This window comes from Molossus molossus, unplaced genomic scaffold (genome assembly GCF_014108415.1).
Source record: "Molossus molossus isolate mMolMol1 unplaced genomic scaffold, mMolMol1.p scaffold_m16_p_3, whole genome shotgun sequence".
Classification (NCBI taxonomy): Eukaryota; Metazoa; Chordata; class Mammalia; order Chiroptera; family Molossidae; genus Molossus; species Molossus molossus.
In genome coordinates, this window is record NW_023425366.1 from 110,607,805 (window position 1) to 110,620,281 (window position 12,477).

General features: G+C 48.3%; 1 protein-coding gene across 15 annotated transcripts in view; it reads right to left on the minus strand.

Annotated features, from left to right (window-relative positions):
• The window catches only part of SNX29 (sorting nexin 29), a 526,970-nt gene that overhangs the window by 246,723 nt on the left and 267,770 nt on the right, over positions 1-12,477 (minus strand). For all 15 annotated transcript variants that reach the window (XR_004961818.1, XM_036280935.1, XM_036280938.1 and 12 more), the window contains one exon: positions 1,077-1,183. Coding sequence is in view for 14 of the 15 variants with exons in the window: in XM_036280935.1 (XP_036136828.1) it covers positions 1,077-1,183 (107 nt within the window). In the remaining variant the exon portion in view is untranslated. The remainder of the gene's footprint in view (positions 1-1,076; positions 1,184-12,477) is intronic.

Below are 12,477 nucleotides of genomic sequence, written 5' to 3' on the forward strand. Positions count from 1 at the left end.
TGACCACCACACCATATACACACACTTATGTATATTTTATATACTAGTTGCCTAGTCAGAAACTTGCCTCTCAGCTTTCCCATTGTGTATGACGATAGTTAATGGTTTCTGATTTTTTTTTAATTGTATCGTATCAAAGAAGTACCTTTATTCTTCATTTATAAAGAATATTTTCATCAGATATTAATGATCAGGGTTATCAAATGACTTTTTTGTACTTATCAAGATCAATATCTGGCTTTTCTCCTTCGATCTATCAATGAGCTGACTTGATGAATGTCCTAACATTAAACTGACCTTGGAATCCTACATAAATCCTACTTTTATGTGGATCATTCCTTTAATGTGTGACTGAACTTGATTGGGTAGTATCTTTCTAGAATTTTGATGTATCTATACACAAATGAGATAAGTCTACGGTATTATTTCTTATACTATCTTTGTCAGGTTTTTTTATATCAAAGTGAAATGCATTGAGACAAAATACAGAGATACAGATACATGAACAGATATAGCTACATGAGCAGATATAGATGTAGAACAGGTGTAGCTACAGATAATGCTTTAAGGAAATATAAATAGCAAGGGGCTTTTGTGTTGGCTTGAAGGCTCTCTTAGAAATCACCATAAAACCATCCAGCCTTGCCTCCTTCCAGGGAACCGGTTCTTTAACCACTTTCACGACTTTCTTCCACCTGTTTTGGGCACCCTTCAGGCACTCTGCCTCCTCTTCCATTAATCTGATGACAGACGTCATCCTGGACAACAGTCCATCTATCCATAGTTTCACATGGCTCAGCCCGAAGTTGTGTGTGATGTTCTCTCCTGTTTCTAATCTCCAAATCCAAGGGTAGACACGTTTTCTTATTTTTAACATTACATATTTGTTTTCTCTCTCATTTCCTGGCCAAAAGGATCCAAAATTTCAATGAAATAATATGTTTCAAAGAACCAGCTCTCACCTTTCTTTATCAAGTGCACTGCTTTGGTGGTTGTGCTAACAGCTATTTAACAGGCGGGCCTACGTCCCGAAGCAGCCACATCAGCAGGGAAGGCGCAGACCCGTCCAGTCTTACCTCGATGAGCTTCCTTTCATAGGAGCTCGCCAGTTCCTCGGCAACTTCTCCCGGCTTCGGTTCGGCGACTGTCACTTCTCCATCGACATTCCAAAGGTTGGGTAAAACTTTAGGAGAAAGAAGGACATTCCGTAAATATTTTAACAGTCAGCAAAAATTAATCTCCGAGCAAACAAAAAACAAAAAGATTCTTCTTTTCTAAATCACTTGTCCAGAGAGAAAGCTCTTTTTAAGGGGGAAAAAGAATCACAATTACTTCAACATTGCAACAGTGCAACAAAGTAGTGATAACACGGATTTTCAAAACCGGAAGCACTGTCATAGAGACACAGGCGTCGGGGGCACAGTCTGGTCACTACCCCACTTCCCATTCCGGGGAAAACAGGCAATGCGTTGGCAATACGTAAGAGCCTATACCTGCGTGTTTTACAATGATCAAATTTCTTTTCCGCCAACAAAACGTTTTCCATGAGGCTGTGCCCACCTCCAGTCCAAGGGGAAATGGTAGTGGGGGTCAGTGTGCACACAGAGCCAGTGAGACTTGGCACTGATAAACCAGCAAAGCAGCTTCTGGGGAAACGCGAAGACCAATGCGTAAGGGCAATGCAAAGACTTCTTAGAGAGACCAGCCCCAGGCCAGCGCAGGAATTAGCAGGGTTGTAGGAGAGAAGTGGAGAGAAGAATAAAGGCCATGGAGCTCAGGTGGAGAAGCTTCGACTTCAATGAACAGACAGTAGAGGTTTTGCATGTGCAGTGACATTTGCAAAACAATGTTTCAGGAAGATTAAATAATAGAGAGGTGGGGCTTGGGTCTGTCTGAAGATAAGATAGGGGCTGGTATATAATAGTACATGCTCAAGAAATATTGGTTCTGTGACATGAATCGACGCAGGCTAGACGGAGGGTTAGCAGAAAAACCATATGGCGTTAGTCCAGGCTCAATACAATGGAGGCTTGAGTCAGGACGGCAGCCTTTGTGCTGGGTTGACGTGGAAAGCAGGGGAAGATGCCGATGGTTCAAGGGAGCCGTGGGTCTAGGCACAGATGGAGTCAGTAAAAGACAGAACTCAGTCGATGGTCTCGACCACAGCCTGCTGCGCATGCTCTCTAAAGCCAAACGAACAGAGCTGGGTCCCACCCCGGAGGGCTTCACTATGTGAAATTTAAAAATTAAAAGAAAAACTTCCATTTAAAAAATTAGCATGGCAGACACCAACAGTTGTCTCTACTTTTAGGTATGTATCTATATATGCGTACTTCGTGGAGAGAGTGAATGAATAAGAACGGGGAACGAGCCGGACAGCTCCAAGGAAAGCGGAACAAGAGCAGGACGGGACTCCTGCTCGCGTGGCTAGGGAAGACGCAGTGGTTAGGACCCTGCGGTGTGCACGGAGTGCCGACCAGCCCAGCCTGAGAACAAGCAAGCCCGTGCAGGCCCGGTCCCCGGGGTGGTCTGGGAGGTGAACCCCTGGGATGAAGTGTGATGAAATGGAAATGAGGCAAAAGGAGAGTCTAAGGCTGGCCCCCCAGTGACTGGGATTAGAAAGACACGGGGTGACTGAGCCTGAAATAACCTGTGGCTCCCCGGCCCCTTTACCGACCGAAGCCTCCACCAGACCACAGCTGGAGCCCACAGAGCAGCAAAGCCCCTGGTGACAATACAGAACCTGCTGGAAGGAAACCCTAAGTCGTGTCCACCCCAGCAGTGACTACAGTTCCAGCCGCTGCTGGGGGAAGTGACCAAACAACAACCTGAAACCTGAAAGAGGCACTGAGAAGAAATGTATCGGACTTCCGGTTGAAGTAGACAGACTTGAACGCATTCATTTACATTCACGTCCTCTCTGAATCCCATTAAAATACCAATTTAAAATCCTTTCTAAAGGCCTCACTCTTAAGGAAAAGAGAATGAGAGAGGAAACCAGACAATAAAATTTTAGATGCTAAGAAGCAAGGAGATAACAAATAAGTAACTTGACAGGCTGAGAAAACGTCACTCTTGACGAAAGTGGGCAACAGCAAAACACGGTCAGATCCAAATGGGATGACGCGCAGAGGCCGCCGATGGCTGCTCAGGCACACTGAAGGTGGGAATGAGCTCGGAGGCTGGGAAGCAATTACCAGAAGATAGGGTTGACTGTCCTTAGGGATACCTTATTGAAAAGAGACAAAAATAAAACTCCTGGCTAGTTTTGCTCAGTGGTTTGAGCATCGGCCCTCAGACCAAAGGGTTGCAGGTTTAATTCCCAGTTGAAGGCACAAACCTGGGTTTCAGGTTTGATCCCCAGGCCTGGCCGGAGTCGTGTGGGAGGCAACCAATCAATGTGTCTCTCTCATAGTGATGTCTCTCTCTCCCTCTCTCTTCCTCCCTCCCTTACACACTATCTAAAAATCAATGGAAAAATATCCTCGGATGAGGATTAACAACAACAACAATAATAATAATAATAAACAAACGCTGAAATGTTGAGGTTCTACCATCTTCTTCCTACCCTTCCCTCCCATTCCCAGAGCAGCAGGCAGCCAAGCTATACCTGTAAGCAAGGGAAAAGAAAGCATTTTCCTGTAAATCTAACTAACTGAAGAAAAAAGACCTAAAGAGACCAATTTGAGGGCAGACAGGTTCTCTCCGGTGAAATCGCAGAGCCGGATACCTCGCCAAGAACTAAATGAGCTTTTCAGTACCCCACTCCTGCCTCTGAGTAGACAGCCGGAAATCACCTTCCACTTGAGACAAGCATCTGAGATGAAAAGACAGGGACCAGAACAAACAGACAGAGGAATACCTTGTAGGAAAGAGATGCAATTCTGGGAGAAGTGCACTTCAAGCTATCGGTCATATTCCCTGAGAGGGAGGAGAAGAGGGTGTAGCTGAGAAACAATACTAGGGAGAGTATTTAAAAACAAGAAAAAAATAACAGCGAAGAAAGCAAAACACTCTTTTGGCGAGCAAAACTGTGATAGCCAAAGTGGGACACTAGACATAAGGTAAGAAAATCTCCAGAAAATAGAGCCAAAGGTACGAACGTGGAAAACAAGGAAGGACATGGAGAGGTACCTCATGAGAAGAGTTCAAAAAGGGGTGCAGGGGGAGAGAGAGAACACAGAGCAGATGGAAACAAAGACACAATTCCAGAATCAAGAGACACGAGCAAGGAGATGGAAGAGCTCCATGGGCAGCCAGACGAGGACTAGCCCTCAACCTCACGTGGACTCTTAGAGCCTGGGCACAAAGAGGAGGGCACAGCCCTCCAGCACGGAAGCAGAATCCTCAGCGGAGGGAAAGTGAGAAGTGTCATAGGATGTCTACACCGCAGTTCTGCAGGCTAGAAAACAATGAGTGACGGACGCTGTCAACATCCTCCAGGGAATTATTTCCAAGCCACAATGGTGCACCAAACCAAACCACGTGAGAAGTAGCTAAAGACACTTGCAGACATGCAACCTCTCAAAAATTTGAAGCGAAGAAATCTAGTTAGAGGGAAACGGAGATTCCAAGAAACAGAGGATCCCACACTAACATGAGTGAGAAAATTATTCATAACCACCAGAAAGCGAAAACAACACATACGACCAGCACAGATGACTGATGGGTAAAGAAAATGTGGTCTCTCCATACCACGGAATAGTATCTGACCATGACAAAGAATGAAGTACTAATAGATGCTACAGCACAGATGCACCTTAAAAGCATCATGTTACGTGAAAGAAGCCAGATACAAAAGGCGTCATATTGCATGATTCCATTTATACGAAGGGTCCAAGTTCTGGTTTCCAGGGACGGGGAGGATAAAAGGATGGGGAGTGACTGCTAATGCATATCCAGGATTTCTTCTGGGGGTGGAGGGTGTTTTGAAATTAGAGAGGTGATGGCCGCACATCCTTGTGAACGGACCAAACCCTCTGCACTGAGTACTTGCAGGGCACAGACTGCGTCTCAGTGCGGAGGGAGAAGCGGCAGCGCGTGGCACCAGGGGTGGTGAACAGGCTCCAGCACGGTCAGGCTTCCGCCACCGGAGGCCAGAGGACTCCGGGACACACCTGACAGGCGCCTCATTTTTTTTTAACATACTGAGGAAATTCCCGTAACTGACAGAGCACTTGGAATTGAATTCGTTATTTAGTACATAGAACATCAACCAAATTAAAATAAAAAGATAAGTATTAACTCAAAAGAAATCAAAAAGTTGTGCAAACATAATGATTATGTACCTCACAGCTCGGCTGGACAGCATTTTAAGACTCGTAATAATGTAATCATGGACCAGGGATCGAACCGAAAAGATTATACGTCTGTGCTGGAGGGTGTGTGTGTGTGTTTTGTGGGGGTGGAAGGATCAAAGAAAGCTAATCATTATCTTCCACAGTGAGAAATCGATAAATAACACCCACAATGGAGAAATCAACAAGTGGCAAAAGACAGGCATTATTCAGAGATATCAAGGCAACTATGAAAAGAATCAGTTAAAAAGTTTAAAGCAATTGCTTGTGGGAAGTAGTAAATGGGGGAGGGTGGTGGCTAGAAGCAGCAGTCTTTCATAATAAGGTCTTTTATAATAAATTATGTACAGAAGTTTTATATTTGAAGCGCCAACTCAATTCGATTTTAAGTTAAAAACTGAATTTGAGAGGGGGCAGCACGCAGAAACGGGATTGGAAAAGTCGGATGGTGACAGCAGTGCCGTCAGAACACAGGAGCCCCCCCGAAGCTGGGTGCCGCTGGTCAGCAAAGCCGGTGCTGACGCACACCACAGCTGTCACTGACATGGGACGCACAGTCGGGCTGCTGTCCCCTGGCCTGATCCTTCCTGACCCTGCTTCTTTCCCCCACCGGACACCTGCTGCTCAGAAAGCGACGGCCGTCCAGTCTGCTTGATGTCGCACATCTCTTTAGAAATCCAGCCCCTGCCCTCCGTCCTCAGGCCCCAGGCCCTCTGTGGGCACATTGAAGAGACATCTGCTGCCTTCTGCACTAAAGGAGGCAGGTGCATAGATCAGATTTTTAACCTTCATGACTGAGGACAGACCAGGGACAGTCATGAATTTATAGAATGTCTCTCAGTCAGCCTTGCCCTGCAACTGTCTGACCCCTGCTGCCTCAGCAGGCCCTGAAGCTTTAACAAGACATCAGAAACTACTCCACACACAATATAATGTAACAAAACACGAACCCCAACTACAGCACGCTTTTCCCTTCTGCAGGCACCCTCTAAGACAGCCCCTGGTATCCATATTTTTATCCAATCCCTACCCCCCTGAATGTGGGCGGGGCTTACTGACTTGTGTCTCAGAACAGAATCTGACAGAAATGATGGATGTCACGTCTGAGAGTTAGGTGATAAAAAGGCTGTGGCTTCTATCTCGGGTGCCCTCCCTCCCTCTGAGGCCGGCCGGCTGCCATCTTGTGAGCTGCGGTCTGGAGAGACCCACGTGGCAGGGAAATCACGTCTCCAGCCAACGGTCAGCAAAAGCCCGGGGTCTGCCACCAGCCACGGGAGTGGGGACGGGGCCTCCCGCCGGCCTTGAGATGACCGCTGCAGCCGCGTGAGGCCCTGGACTCCTCTCCTACACACACTGAATGACTGTTGCTTGCAGCTGCTAAAGTTCGGGGTGATTTGCTGCGCAGCAGTGGGTAACCGATCCAGTGCCGTCAATCATCCGGTGGGGACGTCTTGGGAGACTCTGAATGAGACTGAGTCAGACCATGAAGTTACAGAGACGGTGACATGGCCGCACACGATGTCATTTATATAAAGGAAACTAAGAGGCGGACTTGGCCAATACGTCTCCATAGCTTAAGGATTGATACCAGGAAAGTGAAGGGAGCATTTAACCGGCCAGGGCTTCTCTTTGGGCAAGGTCAATCCCTAGCTAGGCACAAGAAGTCAGTTCCTCCCTTGAGTCCAAGTTAATAGAGGCGCCATGTTGGATTCGTTCATTTTCAAGTCAAGAAGATTTCATCAGCCTGGGGCGCAGGAGAGCATTTGGGTGTTCAAGGAAGAGTGGAGGTGGGGGTGGGGAGGGAGAGAGGGAAAGAGGGAGAGATTGCCTCCCGCATGTACCTGGGGCCTGGGATCGAACCTGCGACCCAGGTACATACCCTTGACTGGGAATCAAAACTGCGACCCTTCGGTGTACAGGTGGATGCTCTAACCACTGAACCACACAGGCCAGGGCAACCTTCTCTTTTAAAATCCAAATAGTCAGACATTAAAACTGTGTTTGGTAGAAGCACAAAGACATTGACTCTAAATCAGAACTATTGCACATGTTCCAGAAAAGATGTGGGCTTGTTCCCACCAGGGGCAGGTCATTTAAACTTGGAGAACGTGACGGTTTTTCAGCTCCTTGCAGCCCGCCATTCCTGTTTGGAGGTGTCTGTGATAAGTCATGCGAAATGAGGAGACATTATGCTGGTCTCACTAGCAGGCACCAGAGAACACATGGGGTTTTCTGCCTAAATTATTTTAAGCAAAACTTCAAATACCATAGAGAGCAGCATGGCAAACAGTATGATGAGGTTACTGTTTTGCTTTTAATTTGAACGAGCTTAGCATGACCCCAGATGCAAACAGTGGGAGGCGTTGGTGGCGAACAGGAATAAAGAGCCATTTTTAATTCAGAGACCATTCCCTTGAACACGTTAATGGACAGAAGGAGGTGTGCAGGCCCTGTGACAGCAGGCCAGGTTCTCTGTGGTGGGAAATCTGGGACACTTTCAGGCTCCAGAGGAGAAAGGTTCCCCCTGGGTGGGATGACACAAATCCCTACAAGACAGCAGGCACCCACAGTTGTTCCGGCAAAGGAAAGCGTCTTGATGAAAATAGCATCCTTCCTTTTCCTAGTGCTCGCTGTGCAAGAACAGGGCTTGGTGAGCGAGGCCGTGTGAGCTCTGCTATCACAGACTCAGGGCACAGTCTGGCCCCACCACTCTCCAGTGAGTGACCTCGGGAGTCTCTTACTATTCCCTCAACAACTAGCTGCTGGAGATTCATTACATGCCAGGCACTAGACACTCAAGATGCAGGGGTGTATTAGGGGGTGGGAGGAGTGAATGCCAGTATGAAGCTTATACTCGAGTGGGGGAACTCAAAGTAAAGAACTAATTATTTGACATGTCAGGCTGTGGGAAGCACAGAGGAGAGTTCAAGCACGAGGAAAGGATGGTGGAAGAATACTAATTAAATAAAGGGTAAGGAGAGGCCTCACTAGAGAGAGGCCATCTGAGCAAAGACCAGAATAAAGTGGGGACATGAGCCATGCAAACCCCTGGAAGAAAGCATTCCTGGGAAATGTAAGTGCAAAGGCCCTGAGGTAGGCACAGGCCTAATGTGTTCCCAGAACAGCAAGGAGGCCAGTGTGGCTGAAGAATAAGGTAACAGGAGAGAGAGCTGGACATGAAATGAGGCCCTAGAGAAAATGGCACAGGTTTTCAGGCTATGGTATTTTACTCTGAGCAAAATGGGAAGCCCCTGGAAGATTCTTATCAGACTTATTTTTTTAAAGATCATTCTACCAGCTGTATAAAGGGGAATGTGGGGAGGCTGGGAGAGGAGGTGTAATGGCCAGGAGGAGAGGTACACAGCTCGGGCCTCCCTTCAGGGAAGGACTTGCCATTCTGTTACAAAAAGTACAGGTGGTTGACAATCTCCAGGTCTAGGACCTCCCAGACGTGCTACCCCTCCCAGGCTTCCCTGGCCAAAGGCCGAGCACAGAAGGGTATTTCTGCCTGATGTGTGACCCCTCTGATGGGCAATCTTTGCACAGATCTCCCCACTGGGCTGCGTGAGCAAAACTTTGTAAAATCCACATGGAAGTCTGAGGCTCTCCCTGCCCGATGCCATGTGTCCCCTCACCTCTCACAGGCATTACCCCCCAGCACTCCTCCTGCACCCCTAACTTTGTCTTGGCGTCTTCTTCCCAGAGCATCTAACAGACGCAGCTGGTCAGAACACTATAGCCATGGTCCAGGCAAGAGGTGATGGTACTTGGCTGGACCAGGGGGCGGCAATGAGTGTGAGAAGGAGTGGGAAAGAATTCCTCAGCCCGGCTAGTATGGCTCAGTGGTTCAGCATCAACCCAGGCACCAAGAGGTTGCTGGTTCGATTCCTGGTCAAGGCACATGGCAAGGTTGTGGGCCTGATCCCCAGTTCGGGGCATGCAGGAGGCAGCCAATCAATGTTCTCTCTCATCGATGTTTCTACTCTCTCTCCCCCTCCCTTCCTCTCTCTCTAAAATCAATAAAGGGGAAAAAAAAAAAAAAGAATTCCTAATAGATTTGGTGTGGGGTTTGGGGGAAGACAGGAGCCAAGGTTAACACCAAGATGTGTGGCCTCAGGAACCTGGAAAAATGCAGCTATCGTTACTGGGCTGGGCAGGACTGGGGAAGGAGCAGGTGTGGTGGAGAAGAGGTGTTGTAATGGTAGAACAACAAAGAGGTATAATAATAATGAGAGCCCCAGCTCACAGGATGACCCTCCACGGCCACCTGCTCCCCGCTGGGCGCTGGGCTCACACAGCCAAGTGCCACCAGGGCAGCAGGTCTCTGGCCTCTCAGGAGACTTTCTGAGACAACACTGGACGTGTATGGCCTATAGGGGTGGGGCAACAGATGAACTCTGGCTACTACTCAGCTAATTTCGACCTTGGGGGAGGGAGCCCCCCAAAACTGAAAAACTTTTATTCAACCTGGAGTTTCTCAGGAGAAGCCAAGCCATCGTATTGGAAAAGAAGGTGGCATAACACAGACTGTGGCACTGAGAAGGGATGGCACTCCCTCCCTGCCGCATCTCAGCTCCACACAAGACAGCTCTGGGCAGCAGAGGAGGCAAACAGCTCCTGCTCCCCGAGCCGCGGGTCACAGCCTCCCGTCTAAGGCTCGGGGCCTCCACTGCCGAGAGCGGAGAACACAGGGCTGCTATTGTTTTAAAAACACACTGTCAAGTTTGGTCCCAGTGATACTAACCCCAGTCTGCCTGACCTCAAGACTCCACACTCTTGCCCTGGCCAGTTTGGCTCAGCGGTTAAGAGCGTCGGCCTGCGGACTAATAAGTCGCAGGTTCGATTCTGGTCAAGGGCATGTACCTCGGTTGTGGTTCATCCCCGGCCCTGGTCAGGTCGTGCGGGAGGCAACCAGTCGATGTGGCTCTATCACATCGATGTTTCTCTCTGTCTCTCTCCCTCCCTCCCTCCCTCCCACTCTATCTGATGATAAATAGAAAAGTATCCTTGGGTGAGGAATAAAAAAATAAATAAAAATAAGAATTAAAAACTCCACACTCTTCCCAACTCACCACAATGCCCTCCTTCCATCCGAAGCCTACTCCCCACTGTGGTACCAATTTCCACTACAACAGGCTTCCAGGGCCATGTGTTAAAACCCCAAAGGAAACCCATTCCCCTACACGTATCACACACACACAAATTATTAACAAATTTAATATAGACCCGTATCTCACAGAGAGATGATTCTCTGGATTTTTACCAGAAGGGGCTCATGTGATAACCAAGCTAAGAAAACGTTACCTGAAGAATGTCCTAGCAGGTGCTACCCACGCCAACAAAACCCACAAGGACCACGGGATTGAGAGAGTATTGTTTCCAATCACTGACGAGGACTTCTGCATGAGAAGTGTGGGCAGAGACACAAGGCATCCTGGGGTCAAACCCAGGCCCTGTCACTAACTAGAGCGAGATCTTAGCACAGTACTTCATTTCTCTGACCCTCCGTGTCTCATCTATAAAATGGGGATAACAGGCCCTCTTGGAGGATGAGACAAGAGGAGAATATAAACCACTGTACATTGTCACCCCAGGCTTTAAATATCCAATTTTTTAAAAGACAAGTGCAAAGTGACAGCCTGCCTTCTTTTTCAAGTCAGAAAGTCTCTTCATTAGAAGTTTCCATCTCCTCCAGGTCTTTCCAGAGAAATCTGCTCACCTGTTTGGATGCCGCCTCTCTCTTCCAAGAGATCATCTAGCTACATGCACACGCACAGGGCAGCTGGGAACGGCTGCTGCGCAGAAGCAGGCTGTCATCACACCCTTCACCGAGCACACTGCCACCTGCTCCTGTGATGCAGCCTTGCAGCGGCTCTGCTAAAACTCGAGTTGTGTTTCTCCCCCTAAGTGAAAAGCACTTGAACGGTGAAAAACCGCTTCTTCTGCTGAAATGAAACACGCAGCCAGGCTTGCCAGACAGTGATTTCTTGCCCTGATCTAACTGGTACAACAGTTTGCTGAACAGAACCCTAACCCTTGCTGCACCTGAGAGCCCCAGGGAGGGTCGGCTCGTCGGCAGTGGGACAAGGTACCATGGATGGCTCCAAATGCTGTTTTTAGAATTGCCACTCCCAGCTGCAGATGTGTTTGGGTTCAAGAATTAAACTAGCAACAGAAACGTGTGTGATGTGGTTCAGGAGGGAGGGAGGGAGGGAGGGAGGGGAAAGAAAGGACACCATGTTGATGTGTGCTGGTGGTCTGAGCAAGGACAAAGGGCACACCCGAGCTGTGGACCTTGGTGAGCTGGGTGTGGAGAGCAGTAGCTAACAATCGATGTTTTCATTCTAAACCTCTGGACCATTGTAATTGAAACGACAAGCATGGCGACTTTAGCAATTCATTCCTAAAGCAGCAGAGCTGCCCAAATCGGAGGCAGAAACTGTTCACCTATAAGCCCTAGGTTTATGGGAATCCAAACCTTCCTTAACCTGTTAACCGAGCGGGACGTATGAATACGTCAAACGTTGCATACAGTGAAAAGGGAATTCCCCAGTTAACAGGTTATGATGATACTCCTGGAATTTCAAACACCCATGCAGAGGCTTCTTTCCACTGCGTCAACCCTAGGACTGTGTCGTACCACAGGCAGTTAGATGTGGCGCAGTCCGGAAAGGAAATGTGTCAGTGGAATGAGAAGGACACAGTGTGCAAAGGAAACAGGAGCTGGATTCAGCTGGATCCGTGTTCAAATCCCAACTCCACCACTTTCCGCAAGGCCTTCTGCTCGATACAGAAGATACCTGCAGCCATCATGCAGGGCCCCGCTGGGGAGTTCAACAGGAAGTAGACGAAGCAGCCAGCAGAGGCCTGCTGCAGGAAGCATGCTCCGTACATGGCCATGGTGGTCGCGATTGCTGGGGTAATTCATGGAACATCAAATTGTGGCCTTGTCTACCTAGACTGGCAGTGCCTTAAAGCCAAAGGCGCCTTCTTGTTTCTCTGAACCCAAAAAACGTTCAGAATCTAATGGGGCACCAATTAGCTTCTCAATACTTCCTGACTGACTGACCAACTCCTCCTGAGTCTGAATGGATCACCTCACTGAGAATACTGGTCAATACAGATCCGCTACTCTTCCTGGAGGTGTCATCTACTGACAGGCGTGGTTCACCTGGATCGC